The sequence below is a fragment of the Heterodontus francisci genome, chromosome 2 (assembly GCF_036365525.1).
Source record: "Heterodontus francisci isolate sHetFra1 chromosome 2, sHetFra1.hap1, whole genome shotgun sequence".
Lineage (NCBI taxonomy): Eukaryota > Metazoa > Chordata > Chondrichthyes > Heterodontiformes > Heterodontidae > Heterodontus > Heterodontus francisci.
This window is the reverse complement of record NC_090372.1, coordinates 114,322,654-114,348,799: the sequence shown is the minus strand read 5'-3', so window position 1 is coordinate 114,348,799 and position 26,146 is coordinate 114,322,654. Positions and strand designations below refer to the sequence as shown.

The following is a 26,146-nucleotide window of genomic DNA, read 5'->3' as shown; positions in this document are numbered from 1 at the left end:
CTACACTGCTTACTTCTGCAGATGCTCCCTGTACACTTGCTAAAGCCCTCAACATTATAGCATCCGGCTGGGCTTACACCAGATGTGCATCGCAACATGGACGCCATTGTGGAACCAAAATCACAATTGTAGCTCTGGAGAAATGGCCACTGAGGTGTCAAATTCTGCAGTCTTAATTTCAAAAACCTTTATAAAGTGCAATGACTATTTTAACAGCGGTAAATCATGAGCATCCATTTTGTTAAATGATCTGAATGCTTTTGCTTCTGCTTATGACATCATGAGTAAAACAATACATATTACTGATTTCCCTTTCCATGCCACAGTCTGCCCACTCCAGCAATGCAAGATTTATGGCTGGGAGTCTGTACAGTACAAAGCTGAATTAAAGGGCACATAAAATACAATGAAACACTGCTGATCAGTCATCGTGGAGGAGGGGGGAGCCCAAATTACGGTGCGGGAGGTGTGAACACAACAGGTGTGGGGGATGTGATGGTAGTGGTAGTCGACTTATCACGCAAATCCAATCCCCTGCTCCTGCCCCTCCGAGCCCAGAAGCAGCACTGTTAATGCACTTACCTCATGGATCCAACTCGTCTTGCCTAACTTTATCCGCTGGGGTTCCTGAGGCCTAGGAATCTCCACCTCCATCAGTTAAAAATAAAAATGCTGTTAAAATGGAGGCAAGCAGCCTCCTTAAGAGATTTCAGTGCTCCACCCGCCTTTTGAGAGCAGGTTGGCCCCGTCTCATGACTTGCATCTGTTAAAATTGAAAGTCGGCCCATTGAGGTCGGGTTTGAGGTTTTAAAAGTTTTTCTTCCCACTCATATCTGATCCACTCTGGAAACTACAGACACAAATGATGTAAATACAAACTGAACAACATTCACCGCCCTGAGGGATTAAAATTCCCCCAGTGTGCCACATAAAACTTTCAAGAAAACATTCAAAATTTTAAATGCAGAGTTAACTAGCAGCAACTAAGCTAAGGTGGCTCGAGTAGACATTAAACTATCGAAATTTGCACTTCACTGCATTTTTTCCTAAGTTCCTTGTACGTTCAGCGGCACCTATTTTGAGATATCTGTCCCCGATAGTTCACTCCCGCAACACCTTGCTGTTTTTATGCCACTAACTTTTAGAAAGAAAAAACTTGAACAAGGAGTTACTATCAGTCTTGATCACATCACACCAGATAAAGTTGAGTTTTTTTTTTGCCAGCCAGGTGTCTGCCCTCCCAAGAAGTTCATCATAGAACCATAGATGCCATGTTTAGCAGTCTCCAATCCAAACTACTTCACATAAATAATTTGTTTTGCTTGATATAAAATCTCTCTTAAGGACAAACCACAGAAACTTAAGTATAGATTGTCAAGGACACCTTCCCTTCTGTGCTTCTGGAGCTAAACAGGCTGAAGTTATGGGTAAACTTGTTACTGCTTGTCAAGCAAGGACCACCTTAGCTATCATGGCATTGTTTTGCTGGATTACTAGAAGCTACATAGGAAGAATCTCAAATCCTGCAATTAAATTCAACCCCCATCCCCAGATAAATAGGCCAAGCTTGCTGGTCCATCATCAATAGCAGCTTAAAAGTACTGCAGGCCTGCATGTTCCATTGCTGCAACAGTTAGCTCTCATTCAATTGAATCATATTGCAAATTACCGCCCCATCTCCAACCTCCTTTTCCTTTCCAAAGTCAGTGAACATGCTGTCACCTCCCAAATCCATCCCCATCTTTCCTGGAACTGCATGTTTGAATCCCTCGAATAAGGTTTCTTCCCTGGTCACAGTACTGAAACAGCTCTTATCAAAGGCACAAATGACATCCTATGTGCCTGTGACAAAGGTAAACTTTCCCTCCTTGTTCTTCTCAACCTGTCTGCGGCCTTTGACATAGTTGACCATACCATCTTTTTTCCAATGCCTCTCCACTGCTGTCCAGTTGTATGGGATTGCTTTCACCTAGCTCCATTTTTATCTATCTAATCATATCTAGAGTATCACTTGCAATGGCTTCTCTTCCTGCTGTCACACCGTGCCCCTTCCTATTTCTCATCTACATGCCACCCTTCGGCGACATCATCCGAAAGTACAACGTTAGTCTTCATATTTACACTGAGGGCACCCAGCTCAACCTCATTAACACCTCTCTCCACTCCTTCACTGTTGCTAAATTATCAGACTGCTTATCCGACATCCAGTACTGGATGAACAGAAATTTCTTCCAATTAAATATCAGGAAGACTGAAGCTGTTGTTTTTGGATACCCCTCCAAACCGCATTCCCTAGATACCGACTCCATCCCTCTCTCTGGTAAAAGTCTGAGATTAAATCAGTCTGTTCACAACCTTGGCATCAAATTTGACCACCCCCCGAGATGAGTTTCCGACCACATACTCGTGCCATCACTATGATCGCTTATTTCCATTGGTGGTCGTGACTTCAGTTGCCTAGGCCCTAAACTCTGGAATTCCCTCCCTAAACCACTCTGCCTCTCTACCTCACTTTTCTCCTTTAAGACACTCCTTAAAACTTATAAGATTGTATTTGTGTATATAAGACAGGTTGTAATCATAGAGTCATAGAGCGATACAGCACTGAAACAGGCCCTTTGGCCCACCAAGTGCTGACCATCAACCACTAATTTGTACTAATCCTACATTAATTCCATTTTTCCCTCTCACATCCCCACCTTCCCTCAATTCTCCTATCACCTACCTACACTAGGGGCAATTTTTTTTACAATGGCCAATTTACCTATCAACCCGCAAGTCTTTGGCACGTGGGAGGAAACCGGAGCACCGGGAGGAAACCCACGCAGTCACAGGGAGAACTTGCAAACTCCGCACAGTCAGTACCCAGAACTGAACCTGGGTCGCTGGAGCTGTGAGGCTGCGGTGCTAACCACTGCGCCACTGTGTAATGGCTAACTTTGTGTAAGAGATACTACAATCTGCAACTACAAAACTAATTTTCTATTGCATCTGTATTTACACTATAGGGAAGTTGGTGGTCTAGTCATAGTAAAACCTAATATAAATCTTAAAGGTTGTAAGACCACTGTTGACAGAAAATGCTTGTTATAAGGTTGAAATAATGCCTATAGGCACTTACATACTACCATGGGAATTATTGGTTTATCTCGGCTAATGTTAAGTAGAATTCTGTGTGGTTACTGAAACATTCATTATATTAGGAACACATAGCCAATCTAGTGAGTGGGTATTTAGGCTTAACACACCAAGAAGAAAGAAAAAAAAGCTTTGCATTTATATAGTGCCTTCCATGACCTTCGGCTGTCATAAAGCGCTTTACATCCCGGTGAGAAACTAGGGATTGTCTTGCATAAACAATGAGAAGTGAAACTAGGTTTGGTGCATGAAGGAGAAGTCAGAGGAGAGACCAAGGTGTGATTTGATAATAAGGGTCACACTGCCACAGCAGCAGCTCGGGAGAGGCAGATGGTGGAAAGTATAGCCAGGTGGATATCTTCCTCCCTTTGATCCTGCAGCCGCTGCACTGAGAGACTCCTCATCCTTGGCGATTTCAATTTTCCTCTCACTATTCAGAATTCATGAATCTCTTGGTGTCCTACAGAACTTTTCTCACCTATACTCACAGTCGCCCCCTTGACCTTATTATTTACTATGGTAATGTTACATCTCTACACTCATGATCTCCATCACAGAATACTAAACCTCCAACTACTTTTTTGTATCCCTCACCACTAGGACCCCGACCCACTTTCAGCCCCACTTCGTTCTGCATCCACCCTTGGAAAATGTTTCTCTCAACACACTCACAGCTTCACTTTCTAAATCTACATGCCTATCTTCTGGCCCACCATTCACCACAATATTTTTGTAGTTGTCAATCTGCTTAACTACCCCCTCATGTTCACCTTAGTTGCCATTGTCCACGGCAAAACATTTACCCTGTCCCATCCTGATTGATACTATTGGTATGGCCCCAAATTTGGTTCCTCATGTCCAAGAGATGATGACTTAAGTCTATCTGGTCCAGATCTGATTTAGCCATTCATCATCAGATCTGGCTGGATTGGCTCAAGTGCGATCAGCTCTCGTTCTCCCTTGCCAAAACCACACACTACTGCAGGATCATCTTGGAGAGCAAAGATAACCCATAAGAAAAGTAGAATTAGGCATGACTAACCCCCTGCATTACTGGCCTGATCTCATAAAAATTAGGGATCTGGTATGAAACAGCATGTGCCAGGTTTGACATGTGACAGGACAAGAGAGTCCTAGGTTCCACCCTACTTCTTCACAGTAGTTGTGTTGTCCATTCTTTGGTATACTCATTATTGGGTGGGGGGGGGGGGGGGGGGGGAGTGCAGAATCAAGAACAGGTCATAATCTCAAAATTAGAGGCCATTTAGGAATGAAATCAGGAAGCATTACCTCACAAAAAGTAGTGGAAATCTAGAACTCTCTCCTCCAAAGGGCTGTTAATACTGAGTCAATTGAAATTTTCAAGACTAGTTGGATTTTTGCTAGGTAAGGGTATCAAGAGGTATGGAGAAAGGACAGGTAAATGGAGTTGAGGTACACATCATTGCAGCCACATGCCACATCAGTTGAAACAAATAGAATTCTCACCCTCCCCATTGTTCTAGTGTTTGAGATTAAAAATTTGGATATTAACTGAATCAATGAGTATTCCGGAAAACCTCTGAATGGCCAAAGTCCACTTTTCTGAGCCTAAAAACAGGCCTTATCAGAGTCTGACATCTGGGTTTCATTTAATTCCTTGATTATATTAGAACCACTTTCAAGCAGTTTTCTAAGGTGCTGCAGTTCCCAGCATAGGCACAACTCACAACTTTCATTTCTGGCCACAGACTTTCTGCAGTGAATGTCTGTTTAGGCCAGCAAACAGAAAACTTTGCAAGCTAGAAAAGGTGGCAGCCTGCATGGCTGGCATCAGCATTTATATCTGCTGCTGCTCTAGCACTTCTGCCTCTGTGGAACACAGCAAATCTCCAAACCTCAGAGGCAGTAGCAGTGCCCTACTTATATTATTACACTGCTGCTGAACTTAAGGCTGCAGTAGACATCAGCACTTTAAAATAATTGGTGGTAAAATTCATCTTGGGCAGTGTTGCAAAACGGGCAATTTACACCCTGCTCAAATCTCTTTTCCATTAACTGCATGAAAAAATTATTATTGGGCATTATTGTAAAACGATGCACTATGGTTCACGTTGTGCTACTGCCCAAAACAAATTTCACCCCCAATGAGTCATAAAAGACTACTACAAAGTGCTTAAAGAGGACTGGCTAACTTATCTTTGTTGTAAAAGTCTGAGTACCTAGGAAAGACAAGTGTTAAAACAATCACCTCTCTCCCCAGGCAAGGTCAGACCTAAATGAGAACAAGGAGTTCCTTCTCCTTTGCTATATACACCAGGCCTTGGCCCTAAAAGAAAAAACCTAGCAGGTCAGCTGAAGTGTGGTGTGAAATGAATCCTGACAGTGTGGTAAGGGGCAGAAGCAATCGAAAAGAGTGACAGTAATGGTGTGCATATCAGAGAGGCCCAATCCATGAAACTTACGCAGCAGGAATAAGACAGATGCCCAGACAAAACAACAGCCACTCCAGAACAAGAAAAAATGTGTGATTAAGTGCATAAAGAATTTCATGATGAATTCATTTGCCTCGCAAATGAGCAGCTGCATTAAATCAGGATATGAACTCAGCTATAAGTTAGATAATCCTACTAGTTCACAGATATCAAACTTTGTAGCCAATTAAACAATAAACTTTTCTATATTCAGAACCAGTCATGACGGGCATGCAGAATGGTTCCACAGGGACAATTATTATGGGGATGCTAGTACCAGCTAGAATTTAGTCTTGAAGCAATAATCCATAACATGATTGATGTGTTGAACATGATAAAAAATAATAAATCTGAAAGGCACACATTGCTGCTTAAATCCAGATGACAAATTTATCAAAAGTTTAACAGCCATTCAAGGATCATCAGATATAAGGGGACATAACATCAAAATCAGAGCCAGTCCTATGAGGGTGGTGGAAACAGAGACAATCGATGATTTCAAAAGGAAATGGATAGGCATTTGAGGGAAATACCTTGCAAGGCTATGGGGATAGAGCAGGGGAATGGGACTGACTGGACTGCTCGAGAGAGCCGGAATGGATTCATTGGGCTGAACGGCCTCCTTCTGTACTGTAATGACTCTAAGAGAAGTTAGGAAACATTTCTTTACGCACAGGGTGGCAGAACTGTGGAACACTCTTCCTCAAGAAGCAGTAGATGTTAGTTCAATTAACAATTTTAAATGTGAGATCAATAGATATTTGCTCGACAAGGGTATAAATGGATATGGAGCCAAGGCAGGTGGATGGAGTTATGATACAGATCAGCCTTGATCTCACTGCCTGGCAGAACAGGCTCGAGGGGTTGAAAGGTTTATTCCTGTTCCCTATGTTCCGGATAAACATGCTTTACCTATGTATACTTCATATCCAATAAGTTTGTATTGTAGTGCAATCTGTTGTGCTCTTGGGCACATGGCAACAAAATAATCTCCCCAGAGATATCAGTAGATGGGTCAGAAAGAGCAATTCATCCATGATCCATCAAATGCTACTACTGAACAAGAATTATAGTATTCTCTGAATAAATACTATTAATAATCACTGTGCAGCCACCGTGCCTTAATCATCCCACTTCTGAAGGAACAGTGATATATTTCCAAGTCAGGATGGTGTGTGGTTTGGAGGGGAACTTGCAGATGGTGGTGTTCCCACACGCCTGTTGCTCTTGTCCTTCTATGTGGAAGAGGTCACGGATTTGGAAGGTGCTGTTGGAGGAGGCGTGGTGAGTTGCTGCAGTGCATCTTGTGCATATACACACTGCTGCCACTGCGTGTCGGTGGTGAAGGGAGTGAAGGTTGAAGGTTGCTTTGTCCTGGATGGGGTTGCTTTGTCCTGGATGACTTTGAGCTTCCTGAGTGTTGTTGGAGTTGCACTCATCCAGGCAAGTGGAGAGTATTCCATCACACTCCTGACGTGCCTTGTAGATGGTGGACTGGCTTTGGAGAGTCAGGAGGTGAGTTACTCACCGCAGGATTCTCAGCTTCTGATCTGCTCTTGTAGCCACAGTATTTAAATGGCTGCTCCAGTGCAGTTTCTGGTCAATGGTAACTCCCAACATTTTGATAGTGGGGATTCAGCAATGGTAATGCCATTGAATGTCAAGGGGAGGTGGTTAGATTCTCACTTTTGGAGATCGTCATTGCCTGGCACTTGTGTAGCGTGAATATTACTTGCCACTTGTCAGTCCAAGCCTGAATGTTGTCCAGGTCTTATTGCATACGGACACAGACTGCTTCAGTATCTGAGTATTGTGAATGGTACTGAACATCGTACAATCATCAATGAACATCCCCACTTCTGACCTTATGATGGAGGGGTGTCATTGATGAAGCAGCTGAAGATGGTTGGGCCTAGGACACTACCCTGAGGAGCTCCTGCAGTGATGTCCTGGGACTGAGATGATTGACCTCCAACAACCACAACCATCTTCATTTGTGCTAGATATGACTCCAACCAATGGAGAGTTTTCCTCCTCATTCCCATTGACTTCAATTTGGCTAGGGTTCCTTAATGCCACACTCTGTCAAATGCTGCCTTGATATCAGGGGCAATCACTCTCATCTCACCCCTTGAGATCAGATCTTTTGTCCATATTTGAGCAAAGACTGCAATGAAGTCAGGAGCCAAGCCCTGGCGGAACCCAAAATGAGCATCAGTGAGCATGTTGTTGCTGTTTAAGTTGAGCTTGAAAGCACTGTTAATGACACCTTGTGTCGCTTTGCAGATGATCGAGAGTAGATGATGGGGCAGTAATTGGCCAGATTGGATTTTTCCTGCTTTTTGTGGACAGGACATACCTGGGCAATTTTCTACATTGTCAGGTTGATGCTTGTGTTGTAGCTGTACTGGAACAGCTTGGATGGGGGCATGGCGAGTTCAGTAGCACAAGTCTTCAATAGCACAGTCGGGATGTTGTCAGGAGCCATAGCCTTTGCTGTAACTAGTGCCTTCAGCCGTTTCCTGTTAACACATGGAGTGAATCAAAATGGCCGAAGGCTGGCATCTATGATGCTGGGGACTTCAGGAGGAGGCTGAGATGGATTACCACTCAGCACTTCTGGCTGAAGACTGTCACCAAATGCTTCAGCCTTTTCTTTTGCACTGATGTGCTGGGCTCCGCCATCATTGAGGATGGGGAAATTTGTGGAGCCTCCTCCTCCAGTTGGTTATTTAATTGTCCACCACCATTCACGACTGGATGTGGCAGGGCTGCAGAGCTTTGATCTGATCAGTTGGTTGTGAGATTGCTTAGCTCTGCCCATTTCATGCTGCTTCCGCTGTTTGGCATGCAAGTAGTCCTGCACTGCAGCTTCAGCGTAACATCTCCAGTAGGATAGTTCTCCATCATTACTATACAGAAGTGTCAGCTTAGATTATGTGCATGTCCATGCTGGGCGTTTGAAACTTGAACCTTCAGAGTAGGCAGCAAGTGCCACTAACTGAGCTAGGTTGACACAAGTTAGCACCAGGGTTTTTCAAACCGACAGCTGAGAGAGCCATCACCGAATACAAATTCAGAAACTATTTCTACTCATTATAGTATTAACCCTACTTGATTAGATGTTGTAGCCTCATAGCGAGGTTGCTGATGAACACCGTGATGATACCGATGATTCTTTGGCTGCAAGAAGCTTTATGTTCTAGTTAAGGCAAAGACTTTGCTACAGTATGGCAAGGCAAGTGAGGAATCTGAAGCAAAGAATTTCAATTCAGTGATAACACTGGTATAACATATTAAAATAAGCTGCAACATGATACAAGAACTTCTGTAAGGCCTCAAAGTGCTCTACTTTAACAGTGACAACTAAACTAGACCTAGTTATGAGATTGATTATTGCAAAGCAATATAATCACACTGCATGTATCTTGTTAGCCAAGCATTGTATAATTTCTAGTCAGTAAGTTGCAACACACTTGAGACTATTAAATGACAAGTTTATCAATTCAACCTAATCAAATCAACAGGTAACTACCCACAAGATACCAACCACTGTCCAATTGCACCAGTGAAACAGGATAACTGAAAGATAATTGTCATAATATTGTTATGAACGCTGGTCTTTGTAGTATGATTACATTTTTTTAAACTGTGATCTTTAAATGCAGTGTAAAAAGGATTCGGAGGAAACATGTGACCTCACACCAAGTCTCCCCAGAGACAAGCCAAGCGTCTTGGTTACCATGCAAACAAGGAACCCAGAACAAAGACCCTTTTGAAAGCAGAGTACAAGGTAGTAACACCTGAAGGGCAATGGATTTCGCTCTCCCAGACTCTTAGATTTTAAATAGGGAGCCGGGGCAAAAAATGCAAATTTGAGTTGCAATTGCTAACACCTGGAAACAAAGGAAGGCTCAGGTGGTTTTGATATGCCAGACTTATGGACTTTGAGAAATCGTAAAGGGCAAATGACTATTGACTTTTGTTCTGAATAAATTTAACAGGCTTTCCCAAGTCTGACGGGCAGTAAAGAAGATACAAAGAAATCAGCAAGAGCTACACAGCCTCAGAAGAGAGAGAGAAAACAACTGCTCTCAGAGCACTGATACAGCGAAAGGCTGCTAAGATTTGAACCCGATTCGAAAGTTGAGATTTGCGGAGGAGGAAAGACCAACAGGGTCACCAGAGATTGCTTTATTAAAGGAAGACTAGTCGAATGTGCTTGGAAGAGGACTTTGGTTTTTGGGAAGGACTGGGAGATTCAATCCAATGCAACTGGGAGGAGTTTGGGACTTTTAACCACAAAGATACCAATTCAATGAGAACACTGTGTGACATTTAAATGTGGTGTGGGGCTTTCAAGTGCTTTAATAAGTTAATGGAAAATACCTTTCTCTAATTTAGTGTATTAGCTACCTACTAAGTACTGTTCAGTTAATGTTTATTTTTAATTTAGTTATAGTAAAAGTCTTAAAATGTGAAATCTTGTCATGTAATTCTTCAACTGGTCTGGTGAGTTCATATTTCGTGTTTTAAAGTTAATGGTCTCAACTGAGGTCTTAACAATATGTTTACAAATGATCAATAACAACTTTTTAACCTCTTAGCTGTCTATTTCGTGAAGGTTATTAAAATAAAATCAAACCACATTCATGATGTGGACACCAAGCAGCCTACCTCCACATCCTATACTTAATTGTTTGTTCTTTCTGTCAGTTATCTCTTAAAAACTGTCAGTCAATATGTGATACATTCAAAAGATAACAAAATCAGTCATTAACAGAGAACAAATGTTGAATGCGTCCAGTTTGCAGAACATATTCTCATTTCTTCCTTGCATTGTTACTGGATACTTTGCATTTAATAAACCATAATTTCGCTTTATTCTAGTGTCATGCCTAGTAAAGACATATCATATTCCTATTTTTAAGATGGACTTGTCATGAAGATCCCAACTTCCAAGAATGAGGCATATTAATTTTGTCATATGAACATTAATTTTAAACTGTGAAGAAATGACTTGTTTAAAAAGAGATCACTAGACACTTGGCTGGAGGACATTTGCATACTACGAGACAGTGCTTGGAGAGACGAAAGAATTGCTCACTGATTCAATTAACAGAGACTGGGCTGGGCAATGGTGATCCACATCTTGGCGGGGTAACAGACAGCATTACAGCCCCCCACCCCAGAGAGCTTTGAAATCCACAAAAAACACAGGAGAGTTTGTTGAAAAAACTTAGTCACATGACCAACTGCTGACCAACTTGGAGGTTTGAGTTGTGCTCACAGGACAGTTTGAATTCTGACTGCCGATTGTAACTGAACCTGGAACAAGACAGCCTCTCTGCTGGCTGGCTCTCTCTCACTTTCTCACAGGCCTCCGGACCACTGAAGACACATAAGCCTACATCGAAACAAGTTAAAGCATGCACTGGGCCCCAACAAACAGCAAGACTTACCGGCAACCAAAAACTCCACATTAAACTCAAAGGACTGTAAATAGCTATCAGATATTGCCTCAAACCTTTCCCTTTTATTCTTTCTACTTTTTCTGTCTCTATCTGCATGTGTGGTTATCGCCTATGCATGCTAGTGTGGTTGCATCGCATACTTGTAGTCGTTAACCAAATTAGAGTTTAAGATTAATAAACTTCCACCTTTCTTGTTTAAATCTAAGAAAACATGTCTGATTTCTTTGCCTTACAATTGGAAACCAGTGAACAAGGATTCACTGAGGGGGAGCTAAAAACACGGTGTTTTTAAAATTAAACCCGGTTACGGTTATAACAGGCAAAGGCTGAGAGGGAACCCCTGGACCCCCATCTCACCTGGTCGTAACAGACTCTTTAAAATTGACTTTACCTTTTAAAAAAAGGTGGACCATGCTGCAAAAGATGGCAGCCAAAGGTTCGACGACCTGGCTTGTGTATCAAACGCTGCCTCACTGTCTGTTAAGGACAAAAGGATACATTCCAGGTTTGAGGTGTCAATTACACCCATCCTGAAACCATCAAGCGACAGTCCTGAATTGAATGAGTTCTTCTAAAACAAAGATGGTGTGAAGTAGCCACATCATCACTGGATTACACTCATCGAGACATTAATGGATGGCCATGGATTCCACATCCTGGTCCATTGTGTGATCACACCAGGGGAGAAAACCATGTGCCAGGTCTCAGAAATGCTAATGTGATGAATTGTGACCTTAAAAGGTAACCCTCTGGAGACAGAAAGAGGGAAGATCACAGCAACATCACAGAAGAGCAGTCCAGCGAGAGGCTGTGGAAAGAGATACAGCCAACACAAGGAACAAACCCTACTGCTAATTCTAAACTTCAACTTGGTGCAGCAGAGAATGGAAAGTGACCTGCCGCCTCCAATCTGAAATCTTAACCACCAGTAATCTACAACATGTCAACAAGTCAAGACTACAAACAAACCAGGCCTTTTGAGAGACTGTTTTACTTAGAAGATTTAACAGGTTTACTGTAAACCGCGAACACCTACCACACCTTGAACCCTTACCCTTTGCCTTCTATCTATCTTCTCTTAAGAGTGCATGTGAGAGTGAATGCACGCGTGAGTAGTGTTTGCAGACATTTCCGAAAATGAATATTGTTCAATAAACAGCTAATCTTATGTTTTAAACCCACAAGAAAATCTGTGTCTATCTGTTTATTTGGCAAGTAAAACACTCAGGGGCTAACTCATCATGTTAAGCAAAACACAACAGTTGGAAGGTGAACAGTGGGAACCACCCACACCCCTTATCACCTGTCCGTAGCACTAAGCATCCTTCCACACATTGAATGCAAGCACCACTACTGTGACAAATTATCCAGTTTTTAACTCGATAGTTCTGGGAAATAAAATCCAGATATTCAAGTCCAGATTGGACTTTTTTTTTAATGTGTAGAGCCAAAACAGGTCCATGTGCAAAACAGATGTTGATCTGCCTTTCTTTTTAAAAGGCCTGCCAATCAGGTTGTGGTCCAGGCAAATGGAGCTCTCCTTAGCCATCGGTTAAAATGTTAACTGAACCCAGAAGCATTTAGGAAGAGTAATTTTCTTTCCAATGAAAGAACCAGGAATGACCCTTCAAAGTAGCCTTGTGAATATCAGGTTGGTTTAATTCAGAACTCTCTCATCTGAGTCAGTAGGTTGTAGATTTAAGCCCCACTTCAGGAAAACGGGGTGATGGTGGTGTAATGGTAATGTCACTGGACTAGTAATCCAGCGGCCCAGTCTAATGCCCTTGGGACACAGGATCGAATCCCACCACAGCAGCTGGTGGAATTTAAAATTCAATTAATCAATAAAAATCTGGAATCTCTGAAGGAGTATCATTCGCCGTGGATGAAGGGGAACCCATTGACATACTGTACTTGGATTTCCAGAAGGCATTTGACCAGGTGTCACATAAAAAGCTATTGCGCAAAGTAGGAGCTCAAGGTGTAGGGATAACATATTAGCATGGATAGAAGATTGGCTGGCTGGCAGAAAACAGAGAGTATGCATAAATGAGTCCTTTTCTCATTGGTAGGATGTGACGGGTGGAGTTCTACAGGGGTCTGTGCTGGGACCTCAACTTGTTACAATTTATATCAATGTGTCAGGCAAGCCCCCCACCGGCCAAGAATGAGGAAAATTAATTTTGCCACATGAACATCGACTTTGGACTGCTGTTGGTGAAGAAAGAACTTTCTTTAAAAAAACAATTGGAGACATTGGCTGGAGAGAGACATTAGCATATCAACAGACAGTACTTCAAAGGACAAAGAAACTATTTCCTGCTCCAATTTAATCCACAATGGATTTTTGATTACCAGACATTGAAGGTGGAAAGGCTAGCATTCCAGGTTAACTGCTAAAATGGCCGAATACACAAACAGACGTGGTCGGACCAGTTTGGGTCACATGAATAACTGACTGTTGGAGTTTTTTGAATTTGAACTTCCAACAAAGAATTTGAAATCAGAAAGCTGTTTTCTCCTGGACGAGAACACCTCTCTCCTGTCTGCTCTCATCTCACTCTCACCAGATTCGGAAACCATTAAAGACACATGAACCCTCAGAGAGAAAGGTCTCCTACAGTGAACAAGGTGTTTAAGAAGAATACTGGGCCCCAACAAAAAGCAAGACTACCTACAAAAGGACTACAGTGAGCTTGAAGCACAGTAAACAAGAAACTCTTCTGATATTGCCTCAAACCTCTCCATTTTATTTTTCTTCTGCTCTTTTCTGTCCCTATTTGCATGTGTGTATCGCATGTGCATGCTTGTGTGGGCTTTAACCGTATTAGAGTTTAAGTTTAAAGTTCAAGTTCAATAAATTTCACTTTTCTTCTTTAAACCTATGAAAGCCAGTTTATGCTCATTGCTTTGCCTTATAATTGGAAAGTGGTGAACAACGATTCACCAAAGGGGGAGCTCAAAACACTGTGTTTAAAATTAAACCCTGTTACAGTAAGACCATGTGAAGACAATAAAAGACCCCAAGATACCTTTCTCACCTGGTCATAACACAATGACTTAGATGAGGGGAGCGATGGCATGGTAGCTAAATTTGCAGATGACACAAAGATAGCTAGGAAAGTATGTTGTGAAGAGGACATAAGGACTTTGCAGACCTATATAGATAGGTCGAGTGAGTAGGCAAAAATCTGGCAGATGGAGTATAATGTGGGAAAATCTGAAGTTGTTCACTTTGGGAGGAAGAATAAAAAAGCAGAGTATTACTTAAACGGAGAATGACTGCAGAATTCCGGGGTGCAGAGGGATCTAGATGTTCGAGTGCATGAGTCACAAAAAGTTAGTATGCAGGTACAGCAAATAATAAAGGCAGCTAATGGAATGTTATCCTTTATAATGAGAGGAACGCCAAATAAAAGTAAGGATGTTATGCTTCAATTATACAGGGCATTGGTGACATCTCGAATACCGTGTGCAATTTTGGTCTCCTTATTTAAAGAAGGATGTAAATGCATTGGAACCTCAGAGGAGGTTTACTAGATTGATACCTGAAATGAGTGGGTTGTCTTATGAAGAAAGGTTGGACAGACTGGGCTTGTTTTCAGTGGCGGTTAGAAGAGTGAGGGAAGACTTGATTAAAGTATATAAGATCCTGAAGGGTCTTGACAAGGTGGAGGTGGAAAGGATGTTTCCTCCTGTGGGTGAATCCAGAACTAGGGGGCACTGTTTTAAAATTAGGGGTCGCCCTTTTAGGACAGAGATGAGGAGAAATGTTTTTCTCTCAGAGGGTTGTGTGACTTTGGAACTCTCTGCCTCAGAAGGTGCTGGAGGCGGGGTCATTGAATATTTTTAAGGCAGAGGTGATGGATTCCCTTGCCTAACAAGAATCTAAGGCTATCGGGGGTAGATGGGAGTGTGGAATTCGAAACACAAACAGATCAGCCATGATCTTATTGAATGGCAGAGCAGGCTCAAGCGGCCGAAATCCTTCTTCTCCTAATTCGTATGTTCATAAGCCAGTCTCAGTAATGGTACCATGAAACTATCATACATTGTCATAAATACCCATCTGGTGCACTAATGTCCTATGGGGAAGGAAATCTGCCATCCTTACCTGGTCTGGCCTACATATGACTGCAGACCCACAGCAACGTGGTTGATTTAACTACCCTCTGAAATGGCCTATCAAGCCACTCACTTATCAAGGGCAATTAGGGATGGGTGACAAATGTTGGCCTTGCCAGCGACGCCCGCATCCCACGAAAGAAAATAAAAGGACTTGAACACTTAATTTTGGCTGTTACTACAATAGGGAGTGCTGGTCAGAATCCTTTAGATGGCAGATTAAATCAAGGTCATGCATTTTTTTGATCCCATGGCATTATTTGAAGAGCAAGGAATTCTTCTGGTGTTCTAGCCTTAAAGACAACCACTGTTTGTGGGGTCTTGCATGGTACAAATTGACTGCTTTACATGATCAAATATCAGCAACTACTTCAAAAAGTAATTTAAGGCATGTGACGTGCTTTGGGACGGTTGGTGATCGGGTGCATTATAAATCCAAGTTATTGTTTGCTATTCTAGTTGTGTCTGCTATTTTTGGGGAATACTCAGTGGGAAGGGGATGACTGGATGAACTCAGTGCCTGGACCCTCTTCCTCCAGTGTCTGGACCACCCTCACCCAAATCTGAACCATCCTCATTCAGTATCTGGACCGCCCTGCACCCGTTGTCTGGACCCCACCTTCACTCAGTGACTGGAACACTCCTTCACAGTGTTTCAACCCTCCCAATGCACCCCCTCCGCCCCTTCAGTGTCTCCATCTACCCCTTCATTCGTGTCTGGAACCCCCCCCAATTCACCATTTAGACATTCCCCCCACTCCCCCTTCACTGAGTGTCCAGACCTGCCCCCACCCACTTTCACAGTGTCTGGACCCACGCCCCCCACCACGACCTTCACCCAGTGTCTATACCCCCCCACCCCATTCACTCAATGTCGCCCCCCCCATTCACACATTCTCTTGACCCCCTCCCCATTCACTCATTAGGAAGGGGGTCGAAACATTCACTCTGTCTGGGAACCCCATCCACCACACTCACTGTCTGTCAAAATCCCTCATTCACTCAATGTGTGCCACCATCCCCCATTCACACAGTGTCGCGGCTCCCCCCCATTCACTCATTCCCTTGATCCGTTTCCCCCTCCCCCACCATTCACACATTGTTTCAACCCCCCCCCCCCCCATTCACTCATTGTCTGGACCCATTCCCACCCCCTCCCCCCCCCCCCCCCCCCACCTCTCCCATTCACTCACTGTCTGTCTCCACCCCTCAATCACTCCGTGTCTCGACACCACCCCCCCACCCCCCCATTCACTCAGCATCTCGCGCCCCCTCACTCAGTGTCTAGCCCCACCCCACCCCCACCTCGGTGTCTAGATCCCCCTCCTCAGGGCTGGATTTGGTGCTGGAAGCGGGAGTTCCGGCACTGGGCTGGAAAGGCGGGGGAAACTCCACCTCTGCCTTTTCGTGCCCACCACCCCCACCTCCCACCCGAGCAATCTTCCAGTCTTTTTGAATCAAAGTTTTAGGAGGTGGGATCCCCATCCCTTTAAAGACTTTAAAAGGATGAGAATCCTGCCTTCAGGAGCTGCCTGCCAATCAGAGGGTTGGCAGCTCAACAGTAGCCGACAACTGCCAGTACTGCAGATGCCTCAGACCCAGGCCTAGTGGTGGAGCCCCAGAACAGAGATAGGTGAAGCAGGGTTGCCGGGGCCAGTCCAGAAGGCCCCGACGAGGGGTGTTGCGTGTGGTCATTCAGTCCAGAAGCAGCGGGTTCCTGCGAGCAAAGTGGTTCCCGGCAGGGGTCCTCCATGGGCCACAAACTATCCATGAAGAAGGGGCCCATCCACCAAGCCCACAGGGAGGGCGCCTCACTTTACAAGGCGTCCTCCCTGCAAGGTGGAGGCCCCCGCCACTGCTGGTAAGATCCCAGTGGTGGAAGGAAGAGGCCCTGAATTGGCTGTTACTAGGCCACTTAAGGGCTGTTGTTGGCCTGTCCCACAACCAGGAAGATCACTGGGCAGTGGGCAGATCACAGGCCCTACGCCCCGCTACAATGCTCCGTGTCCACCCCCTGTGCTTCCGATCCCGCCTCAGGGGGCCTCACAGAGTCCCAGCCTCAATGTTTAGCTCCCCCATTCACTCTGTTTGGCGTCTTCACTCACATCGTGTCTAACTTCCCCCACCTCTCCCTCCCTCATTCACTGTGTCTAACTCCCCCACCTCTCCCTCCCTCCCTCACTCCCCCACCTCTCCCTCCCTCACTCCCCCACCTCTCCCTCCCTCCCTCACTCCCCCACCTCTCCCTCCCTCCCTTACTCCCCCACCTCTCCCTCCCTCCCTTACTCCCCCACCTCTCCCTCCCTCCCTTACTCCCCCACCTCTCCCTCCCTCCCTCACTTACTCCCCCACCTCTCCCTCCCTCCCTTACTCCCCCACCTCTCCCTCCCTCCCTCACATACTCCCCCACCTCTCCCTCCCTCCCTCACATACTCCCCCACCTCTCCCTCCCTCCCTCACATACTCCCCCACCTCTCCCTCCCTCCCTCACTCACTCCCCCACCTCTCCCTCACTCACTCCCCCACCCTCACTCACTCACTCCCCCACCTCTCCCTCCCTCACTCACTCAATCTCCCACCTCTCCCTCCCTCACCCACACTCCCCCACCTCTCCCTCCCTCCCTCATTCACTCCCCCACCTCTCCCTCCCTCACTCAGTCTAACTACCCCACCTCTCCTTCAGTGTCTAACTCCCCCACCTCTCTCTCCCTCCCTCCGTGTCTAACTGCCCCACCTCTCTCTCCCTCCCCCACCTCTCCCTCCCTCACTCTCTGTGTCTAACTCCCCCACCTCTCCCTCCCTCATCCTCCCCCACTCAGTGTCTAACTCCCCCACCTCTCCCTCAGTGTCTAACTCCCCCACCTCTCTCTCCCTCCAACCCTGTCGAACTCCCCCACTCTCTCTCTCCCTCCCTCACCTCTCTCTCCCTCACTCACTCAGTGTCTAACTCCCCCACCTCTCCCTCCCCCACTCCTCCCTCCCTTACTCCCCCACCTCTCCCTCCCTCACTTTCTCCCCCACCTCTCCTTCCCTTACTCCCCCACCTCTCCCTCCTTCCCTCACTTACTCCCCCACCTCTCCCTCCTTCCCTCACTTACTCCCCCACCTCTCCCTCCCTCCCTCACATACTCCCCCACCTCTCCCTCCCTCCAACCCTGTCTAACTCCCCCACTCTCTCTCTCCCTCCCTCACCTCTCTCTCCCTCACTCACTCAGTGTCTAACTCCCCCACCTCTCCCTCCCCCACTCCTCCCTCCCTTACTCCCCCACCTCTCCCTCCCTCACTTTCTCCCCCACCTCTCCCTCCGTCCCTTACTCCCCCACCTCTCAATCCCTCCCTCACTTACTCCCCCACCTCTCCCTCCCTCCCTTACTCCCCCACCTCTTCCTCCCTCCCTTACTCCCCCACCTCTTCCTCCCTCACTCACTCACTCCCCCACCTCTCCCTCCCTCACCCACACTCCCCCACCTCTCCCTCCCTCACCCACACTCCCCCACCCACACTCCCCCACCTCTCCCTCCCTCACTCACTCCCCCACCTCTCCCTCCCTCACTCACTCCCCCACCTCTCAATCCCTCCCTCACTTACTCCCCCACCTCTCCCTCCCTCCCTTACTCCCCCACCCTCCCTCACATACTCCCCCACCTCTCCCTCCCTCCCTCACATACTCCCCCACCTCTCCCTCCCTCCCTCACTCACTCCCCCACCTCTCCCTCACTCACTCACTCCCCCACTCCCCCACCTCTCCCTCCCTCACTCCCTCCCCCACCTCTCCCTCCCTCACCCACACTCCCCCACCTCTCCCTCCCTCACTCACTCCCCCACCTCTCCCTCCCTCACTCACTCCCCCACCTCTCCCTCCCTCACTCACTCCCCCACCTCTCCCTCCCTCACTCACTCCCCCACCTCTCCCTCCCTCACTCCCTCAGTGTCTAACTGCCCCACCTCTCTCTCCCTCCCCCACCTCTCCCTCCCTCCCCCACCTCTCTCTCCCTCACTCTCTGTGTCTAACTCCCCCACCTCTCCCTCCCTCATCCTCCCCCACTCAGTGTCTAACTCCCCCACCTCTCCCTCAGTGTCTAACTCCCCCACCTCTCCCTCCCTCCAACCCTGTCTAACTCCCCCACTCTCTCTCTCCCTCCCTCACCTCTCTCTCCCTCACTCACTCAGTGTCTAACTCCCCCACATCTCCCTCCCCCACTCCTCCCTCCCTTACTCCCCCACCTCTCCCTCCCTCACTTTCTCCCCCACCTCTCCCTCCCTCCCCCACCTCTCAATCCCTCCCTCACTTACTCCCCCACCTCTCCCTCCCTCCCCCACCTCTCCCTCCCTCCCTCACATACTCCCCCACCTCTCCCTCCCTCCCTCACATACTCCCCCACCTCTCCCTCCCTCCCTCACCCACACTCCCCCACCTCTCCCTCCCTCACCCACACTCCCCCACCTCTCCCTCCCTCACCCACACTCCCCCACCTCTCCCTCCCTCACCCACACTCCCCCACCTCTCCCTCCCTCACTCACTCCCCCACCTCTCCCTCCCTCACTCACTCCCCCACCTCTCCCTCCCTCACTCACTCCCCCACCTCTCCCTCCCTCACTCACTCCCCCACCTCTCCCTCCCTCACTCACTCCCCCACCTCTCCCTCCCTCACTCACTCCCCCACCTCTCCCTCCCTCACTCACTCCCCCACCTCTCCCTCCCTCACTCACTCCCCCACCTCTCCCTCCCTCACTCACTCCCCCACCTCTCCCTCCCTCACTCAGTCTAACTCCCCCACCTCTCCTTCAGTGTCTAACTCCCCCACCTCTCTCTCCCTCCCTCCCTCAGTGTCTAACTGCCCCACCTCTCTCTCCCTCCCTCCCCCACTCACTCCCCCACCTCTCCCTCCCTCACTCTCTGTGTCTAACTCCCCCACCTCTCCCTCAGTGTCTAACTCCCCCACCTCTCCCTCAGTGTCTAACTCCCCCACCTCTCTCTCCCTCCCTCACCTCTCTCTCCCTCACTCACTCAGTGTCTAACTCCCCCACCTCTCCCTCCCCCACTCCTCCCTCCCCCACTCCTCTCTCTCCCTCCCTCCCTCCCCCACCTCTCTCTCTCTCTCCCTCCCTCCCCCACCTCTCTCTCTCTCCCTCCCTCCCCCACCTCTCCCTCCCTCCCCCACCTCTCTCTCCCTCCCTCCCCCACCTCTCTCTCCCTTCCCCCTTCTCCCTCCCTCCCCCACCTCTCTCTCCCTTCCCCCCTCACCTCTCCCTCCCTCCCCCTCACCTCTCCCTCCCTCCCCCTCACCTCTCCCTCCCTCCCTCCCCCCCACCTCTCTCCCTCCCTCCCCCTCACCTCTCTCCCTCCCTCCCCCTCACCTCTCTCCCTCCCTCCCTCCCCCCCACCTCTCTCCCTCCCTCCCTCCCCCCCACCTCTCCCTTCCTTCCTCCCTCCCTCCCCCACCTCTCCCTTCCTTCCTCCCTCCCTCCCCCACCTCTCCCTTCCTCCCCCCCTCCCCCACCTCTCCCTTCCTCCCCCACCTCTCCCCCTTCCCTCCCTCCCCCCCGCTCCCACTCCCCTCCCTTCCTCCCCCCCCTCTCCCTTCCTCCCCCCCCTCTCCCTTCCTCCCTCACCTCTCCCTCCCTCCCCCTCACCTCTCCCTCCCTGCCTCCCCCTCACCTCTCCCTCCCTCCCTCCCCCCCACCTCTCTCCCTCCCTCCCCCTCACCTCTCTCCCTCCCTCCCCCTCACCTCTCTCCCTCCCTCCCTCCCCCCCACCTCTCTCCCTCCCTCCCCCCCACCTCTCCCTTCCTTCCTCCCTCCCTCCCCCACCTCTCCCTTCCTCCCCCCCTCCCCCACCTCTCCCTTCCTCCCCCACCTCTCCCCCTTCCCTCCCTCCCCCCCGCTCCCACTCCCCTCCCTTCCTCCCCCCCCTCTCCCTTCCTCCCCCCCCTCTCCCTTCCTCCCCCCCTTCCTCCCCCACCTCTCCCTCCCTCCCCCCCCACCTCTCCCTCCCTCCCCCCCCCGCACATCTCCCTCCCTCCCCCCCCCCCCCGCACCTCTCCCTTTCTCCCCCCCCCGCACCTCTCCCTTTCTCCCCCCCCCCGCACCTCTCCCTTTCTCCCCCCCCCCGCACCTCTCCCTTTCTCCACCCCCCGCACCTCTCCCTTTCTCCACCCCCCACCGCACCTCTCCCTTTCTCCCCCCCCGCACCTCTCCCTTTCTCCCCCCCCCGCACCTCTCCCTTTCTCCCCCCCCCGCACCTCTCCCTTTCTCCCCCCCCCCCGCACCTCTCCCTTTCTCCCCCCCCCCCGCACCTCTCCCTCCTCTCCCTTCCTCCCCCACCTCCCCCTCCCCCACCTCTCCCCCCCACCTCTCGTTTCCTCCCCCCCACCTCCCCACCTCTCCCCCCACCTCTCGTTTCCTCCCCCCACCTTCCCCCCCTCCTCCTCCTTCCTCCCCACACCTCCCCCTTCCTCCCCACACCTCCCCCTTCCTCCCCACACCTCCCCCCCTCTCCTCTCCCCCCACCTCTCGTTTCCTCCCCCCCTCCCCACACCTCCCCCCCCTCCTCCCCACACCTCCCCCTCCCCCTCCCCCCCCCTCCCCCTCCCCCACCTCCTCCCCTTTCCTCTCCCCCCCTCCCCCCCACCTCTCGTTTCCTCCCCCCTCCTCCCCACACCTCCCCCTTCCCCCACCTCTCCCACCCTTCCCCCACCTCTCCCTTTTACCCTCCCCCCCTCTCCCTTCCACCCTCCCTCCCCCACCTCTCCCTTTTACCCTCCACCCTCCCTCCCCCACCTCTCCCTTTTACCCTCCACCCTCCCTCCCCCACCTCTCCCTTTTACCCCCCCCCACCTCTCCCTTTTACCCCCCCCTACCCCCCCCCACCTCTCCCACCCTTCCCCCACCTCTCCCACCCTTCCCCCACCTCTCTCTTCCTTCCCCCCCCCTTTCCCTTCCTCACCCTCACCTCTCCCTTCCTTCCCCCCCCTTTCCCTTCCTCCCCCCTCCCCCACCTCTCCCTTCCTCCCCCCTCCCCCCCCCCACCCCACCTTCCTCCCTCCCTTCCCCCCCCCACCTTCCTCTCTCCCTCTCCCCCCCCACCTTCCTCCCTCCCTCTCCCCCCCCACCTTCCTCCCTCCCCCTCCCCCCCCACCTTCCTCCCTCCCCCTCCGCCCCCACCTTCCTCCCTCCCCCTCCCCCCCTACCTTCCTCCCTCCCTCCCCCCCTACCTTCCTCCCTCCCTCCCCCTCCCCCCCTACCTTCCTCCCTCCCTTCCCCTCCCCCCCCACCTTCCTCCCTCCCTTCCCCTCCCCCCCCACCTTCCTCCCTCCCTTCCCCTCCCCCCCACCTTCCTCCCTCCCTTCCCCTCCCCCCCACCTTCCCCTCCCCCCACCTTCCCCTCTCCCTTCCCCTCCCCCGCACCTTCCCCTCTCCCCCTCTCCCCCCCACCTTCCTCCATCTTCCTCCCCTCCCCCCTCCATCTTCCTCCCCTCCCCCATCTTCCTCCCCTCCCCCCCTCCATCTTCCTCCCCCTTCCTAACTTCCTCCCTCCCTTCCCCCCCCCTTCCTACCTCCCCCTCCATCCCCACCTTCCTCCCTCCCCTCCCCCCATCCCCTCCACCCCCCCATCTCCTTCCCCTCCACCCCCACCCCCCCCCATCCTCCCTCCCCTTCCCCTCCCCCCCATCCTCCCTCCCCTTCCCCTCCCCCCCATCCTCCCTCCCCTTCCCCTTCCCCACCCTCCGTCCCCTTCCCCCCTCCCCCATCCCCTTCCCCACCCTCCGTCCCTCTCCTCCCCCACCCTCCCTCCCCTTCCCCCCCATCCTCTTCCCCTCCCTCCCCCCCATCCTCTTCCCCTCCCTCCCCCCCATCCTCCCTCTCCCTCCCCTCCCCCCCATCCTCCCTTCCCCTCCCCTCCCCCCCATCCTCCCTTCCCCTCTCCCTCCCTCCCCCCCATCCTCCCTTCCCCTCTCCCTCCCCCCCATCCTCCCTTCCCCTCTCCCTCCCCCCCATCCTCCCTTCCCCTCTCCCTCCCCCCCCATCCTCCCTTCCCCTCTCCCCCTCCTCCCTTCCCCTCCCCCCCCATTCTCCCTCTCCTCCCCCCCTCCATCCTCATCCTCCCTCCCCTCCATCCTCATCCTCCCTCCCCTCCCCCCTCATCCTCCCTCCCCTCCCCCCTCATCCTCCCTCCCCTCCCCCCTCCCCCCTCATCCTCCCTCCCCTCCCCCCTCATCCTCCCTCCCCTTCCCCCCTCCTCCCTCCCCCCTCATCTGCCCTCCCCTCCCCCCCTCCATCCTCCCTCCCCTCCCCCCCTCCCCTCCCCTCCCCTCCATCCTCCCTCCCCCCTCATCCGCCCTCCCCTCCATCCTCCCTCCCCTTCCCCCCTCATCCTCCCTCCCCTTCCCCCCTCATCCTCCCTCCCCTTCCCCCCTCCATCCTCCCTCCCCTTCCCCCCTCCTTTTCCCACCCCCTCCACCCTTCCAACACCCTCCCCCCCATCTCCCTTCCACCTTCCCTCCCCCACCTCTCCCTTTTACCCTCCACCCTCCCTCCCCCACCTCTCCCTTTTACCCTCCCCCCCCCCTCTCCCTTCCACCCTCCCTCCCCCACCTCTCCCTTTTACCCTCCACCCTCCCTCCCCCACCTCTCCCTTTTACCCTCCACCCTCCCCCCCCCACCTCTCCCTTTTACCCCCCCCCCCACCTCTCCCTTTTACCCCCCCCCACCTCTCCCTTTTACCCCCCCCACCTCTCCCTTTTACCCTCCACCCTCCCTCCCCCACCTCTCCCTTTTACCCTCCCCCCCCTCTCCCTTCCACCCTCCCTCCCCCACCTCTCCCTTTTACCCTCCACCCTCCCTCCCCCACCTCTCCCTTTTACCCTCCACCCTCCCTCCCCCACCTCTCCCTTTTACCCTCCACCCTCCCTCCCCCACCTCTCCCTTTTACCCTCCACCACCTCTCCACCCTCCCTCCCCCACCTCTCCCCCACCTCTCCCTTTTACCCTCCACCCTCCCTCCCCCACCTCTCCCTTTTACCCCCCCCAACCTCTCCCTTTTACCCCCCCCAACCTCTCCCTTTTACCCCCCCTACCTCTCCCTTTTACCCCCCCTACCTCTCCCTTTTACCCCCCCTACCTCTCCCTTTTACCCCCCCTACCTCTCCCTTTTACTCCCCCCCTACCTCTCCCTTTTACCCCCCCCACCTCTCCCTTTTACCCCCCCCACCTCTCCCTTTTACCCTCCCCCCCCACCTCTCCCTTTTACCCTCCCCCCCCCACCTCTCCCTTTTACCCTCCCCCCCCCCACCTCTCCCTTTTACCCTCCCCCCCCCACCTCTCCCTTTTACCCTCCCCCCCCCACCTCTCCCTTTTACCCTCCCCCCCCACCTCTCCCTTTTACCCTCCCCCCCACCTCCCTCTTTTACCCTCCCCCCCCACCTCCCTCTTTTACCCTCCCCCCCCCACCTCCCTCTTTTACCCTCCCCCCCCCACCTCCCTCTTTTACCCTCCCCCCCCCACCTCCCTCTTTTACCCTCCCCCCTACCTCTCCCTTTTACCCTCCCCCCCACCTCTCCCTTTTACCCTCCCCCCCCTCCTCTCCCTTTTACCCTCCCCCCCCTCCTCTCCCTTTTACCCTCCCCCCCCTCCTCTCCCTTTTACCCTCCCCCCCCTCCTCTCCCTTTTACCCTCCCCCCCCCTCCTCTCCCTTTTACCCTCCCCCCCCCCCTCTCCCTTTTACCCTCCCCCCCCCTCCTCTCCCTTTTACCCTCCCCCCCTCTCCCTTCCTCAGTGTGGAGCCGCTTTTGGTCCAGTGAATGAGACACCGCCCTAAACAGTTTACCTTTCCTCCATCACTCCTACAATCCGGTGCTTTATCCACCTGGCGTCTCTGGGAGCTGTATCATCGAAGGACAGGAAGACCACATGGCTGTGTTCGGGGAGCCCGTCCACCAGAGCAGCGATGGACGACCCTGAGGTCCACATACATTCCAGGAAGCCGGATTTATTGGTGAACGCCTGAAAGATGTAGGAGCGAGGTCGCTGCTCCTGAGCCGGCGGGAAACTCAATTGTCCGTCCAGAGTGTTGAGCGTGAAGGGCGGCGCGGCCATGCCGGGCTCCAGGGAGAAGGCCGCTCTCGGCCGCGGCAGCGCCCCGGCCCCGGAGCCTGAGCCCCAATCTGCCTCAGCGCCAGCCCGCGGCGCCAGGAGGCCGCGGCCGTAACCATAAACCGTCCGCTCTTTAACCTTCCACAATTTCTCATTGCCCGTCCTCTCCGTTCTCCAGCCCGCCTGCGGCGGAGGCCCGGCCTCGTTACCCCGGAGCCCGAGGAGGAGGAAGAGAAGGCCCGGTCCCCAAGCCCAGGCCACGGCACCGAGTCCCCAGCCCATCACTACCCGCTGACAGCGGCTCCCAACCCCCAGCACCGGTCACCGATTGTCCGCCCGCGACTGTTCCCGCGCCCGACAGCCTCCGTCTTCTGCTCAGGCTGCAAACTTCTGCGTTTATACAATAGCCGGAGCAGCCTGAGAGTTTCAGTTTAGTTTCAACAGATGTTTTGTAACTTTCACGTATCTAACGGATTGGTAAGTTACTGTACAGTTCTGAATGTTCAGATATCTACTGTCAAGGTCAGGCAAACATTACGAATTTAGATTTGCAACTAAGCCATATTTCAAGAGACAGAACTGTAGATATTTTCTGAATCAGTCGTACGACTGGGAAACAAATCAGATGTTGATGCAAAAACAATACCATAACTCTGGAAAACATATCTAAAATGCTGCAAATCTAAAATAAAAACAAAGTACAGCACGTCATTCAGCAACTGTCCATTGAATAATTTTTGAATGCTTTGGGCGAAGTTACTCAGAACATTTTTGTTGATTCTTGGGATGTGGGCATTGCTGGCAAGGCTGGCATTCATCTCTCTCGAGTGCTCCCACAATGCTGCTAGATTGGGAGTACCAGGG

At 51.2% G+C, this 26,146-nt stretch overlaps 2 protein-coding genes across 4 annotated transcripts in view; one reads left to right on the top strand and one right to left on the bottom strand.

Moving 5' to 3' along the window:
• si:dkey-256h2.1 (uncharacterized protein LOC337520 homolog) overlaps positions 1 to 25,797 on the bottom strand; it is a 314,605-nt gene extending 288,808 nt beyond the window's left edge. Inside the window, exon 1 of one of the 2 annotated variants that reach the window (XM_068009788.1) lies at positions 25,017 to 25,797. In XM_068009788.1, the coding sequence (XP_067865889.1) occupies positions 25,017 to 25,564 (548 nt within the window). In that variant the 5' untranslated portion in view covers positions 25,565 to 25,797. The remainder of the gene's footprint in view (positions 1 to 25,016) is intronic. The other variant, XM_068009780.1, reaches the window with a different exon arrangement.
• LOC137346308 (protachykinin-like) overlaps positions 24,944 to 26,146 on the top strand; it is a 38,565-nt gene continuing 37,362 nt past the window's right edge. For both annotated transcript variants that reach the window (XM_068009815.1, XM_068009800.1), the window contains exon 1: positions 24,944 to 25,759. In XM_068009815.1, the coding sequence (XP_067865916.1) occupies positions 25,727 to 25,759 (33 nt within the window). In that variant the 5' untranslated portion in view covers positions 24,944 to 25,726. The remainder of the gene's footprint in view (positions 25,760 to 26,146) is intronic.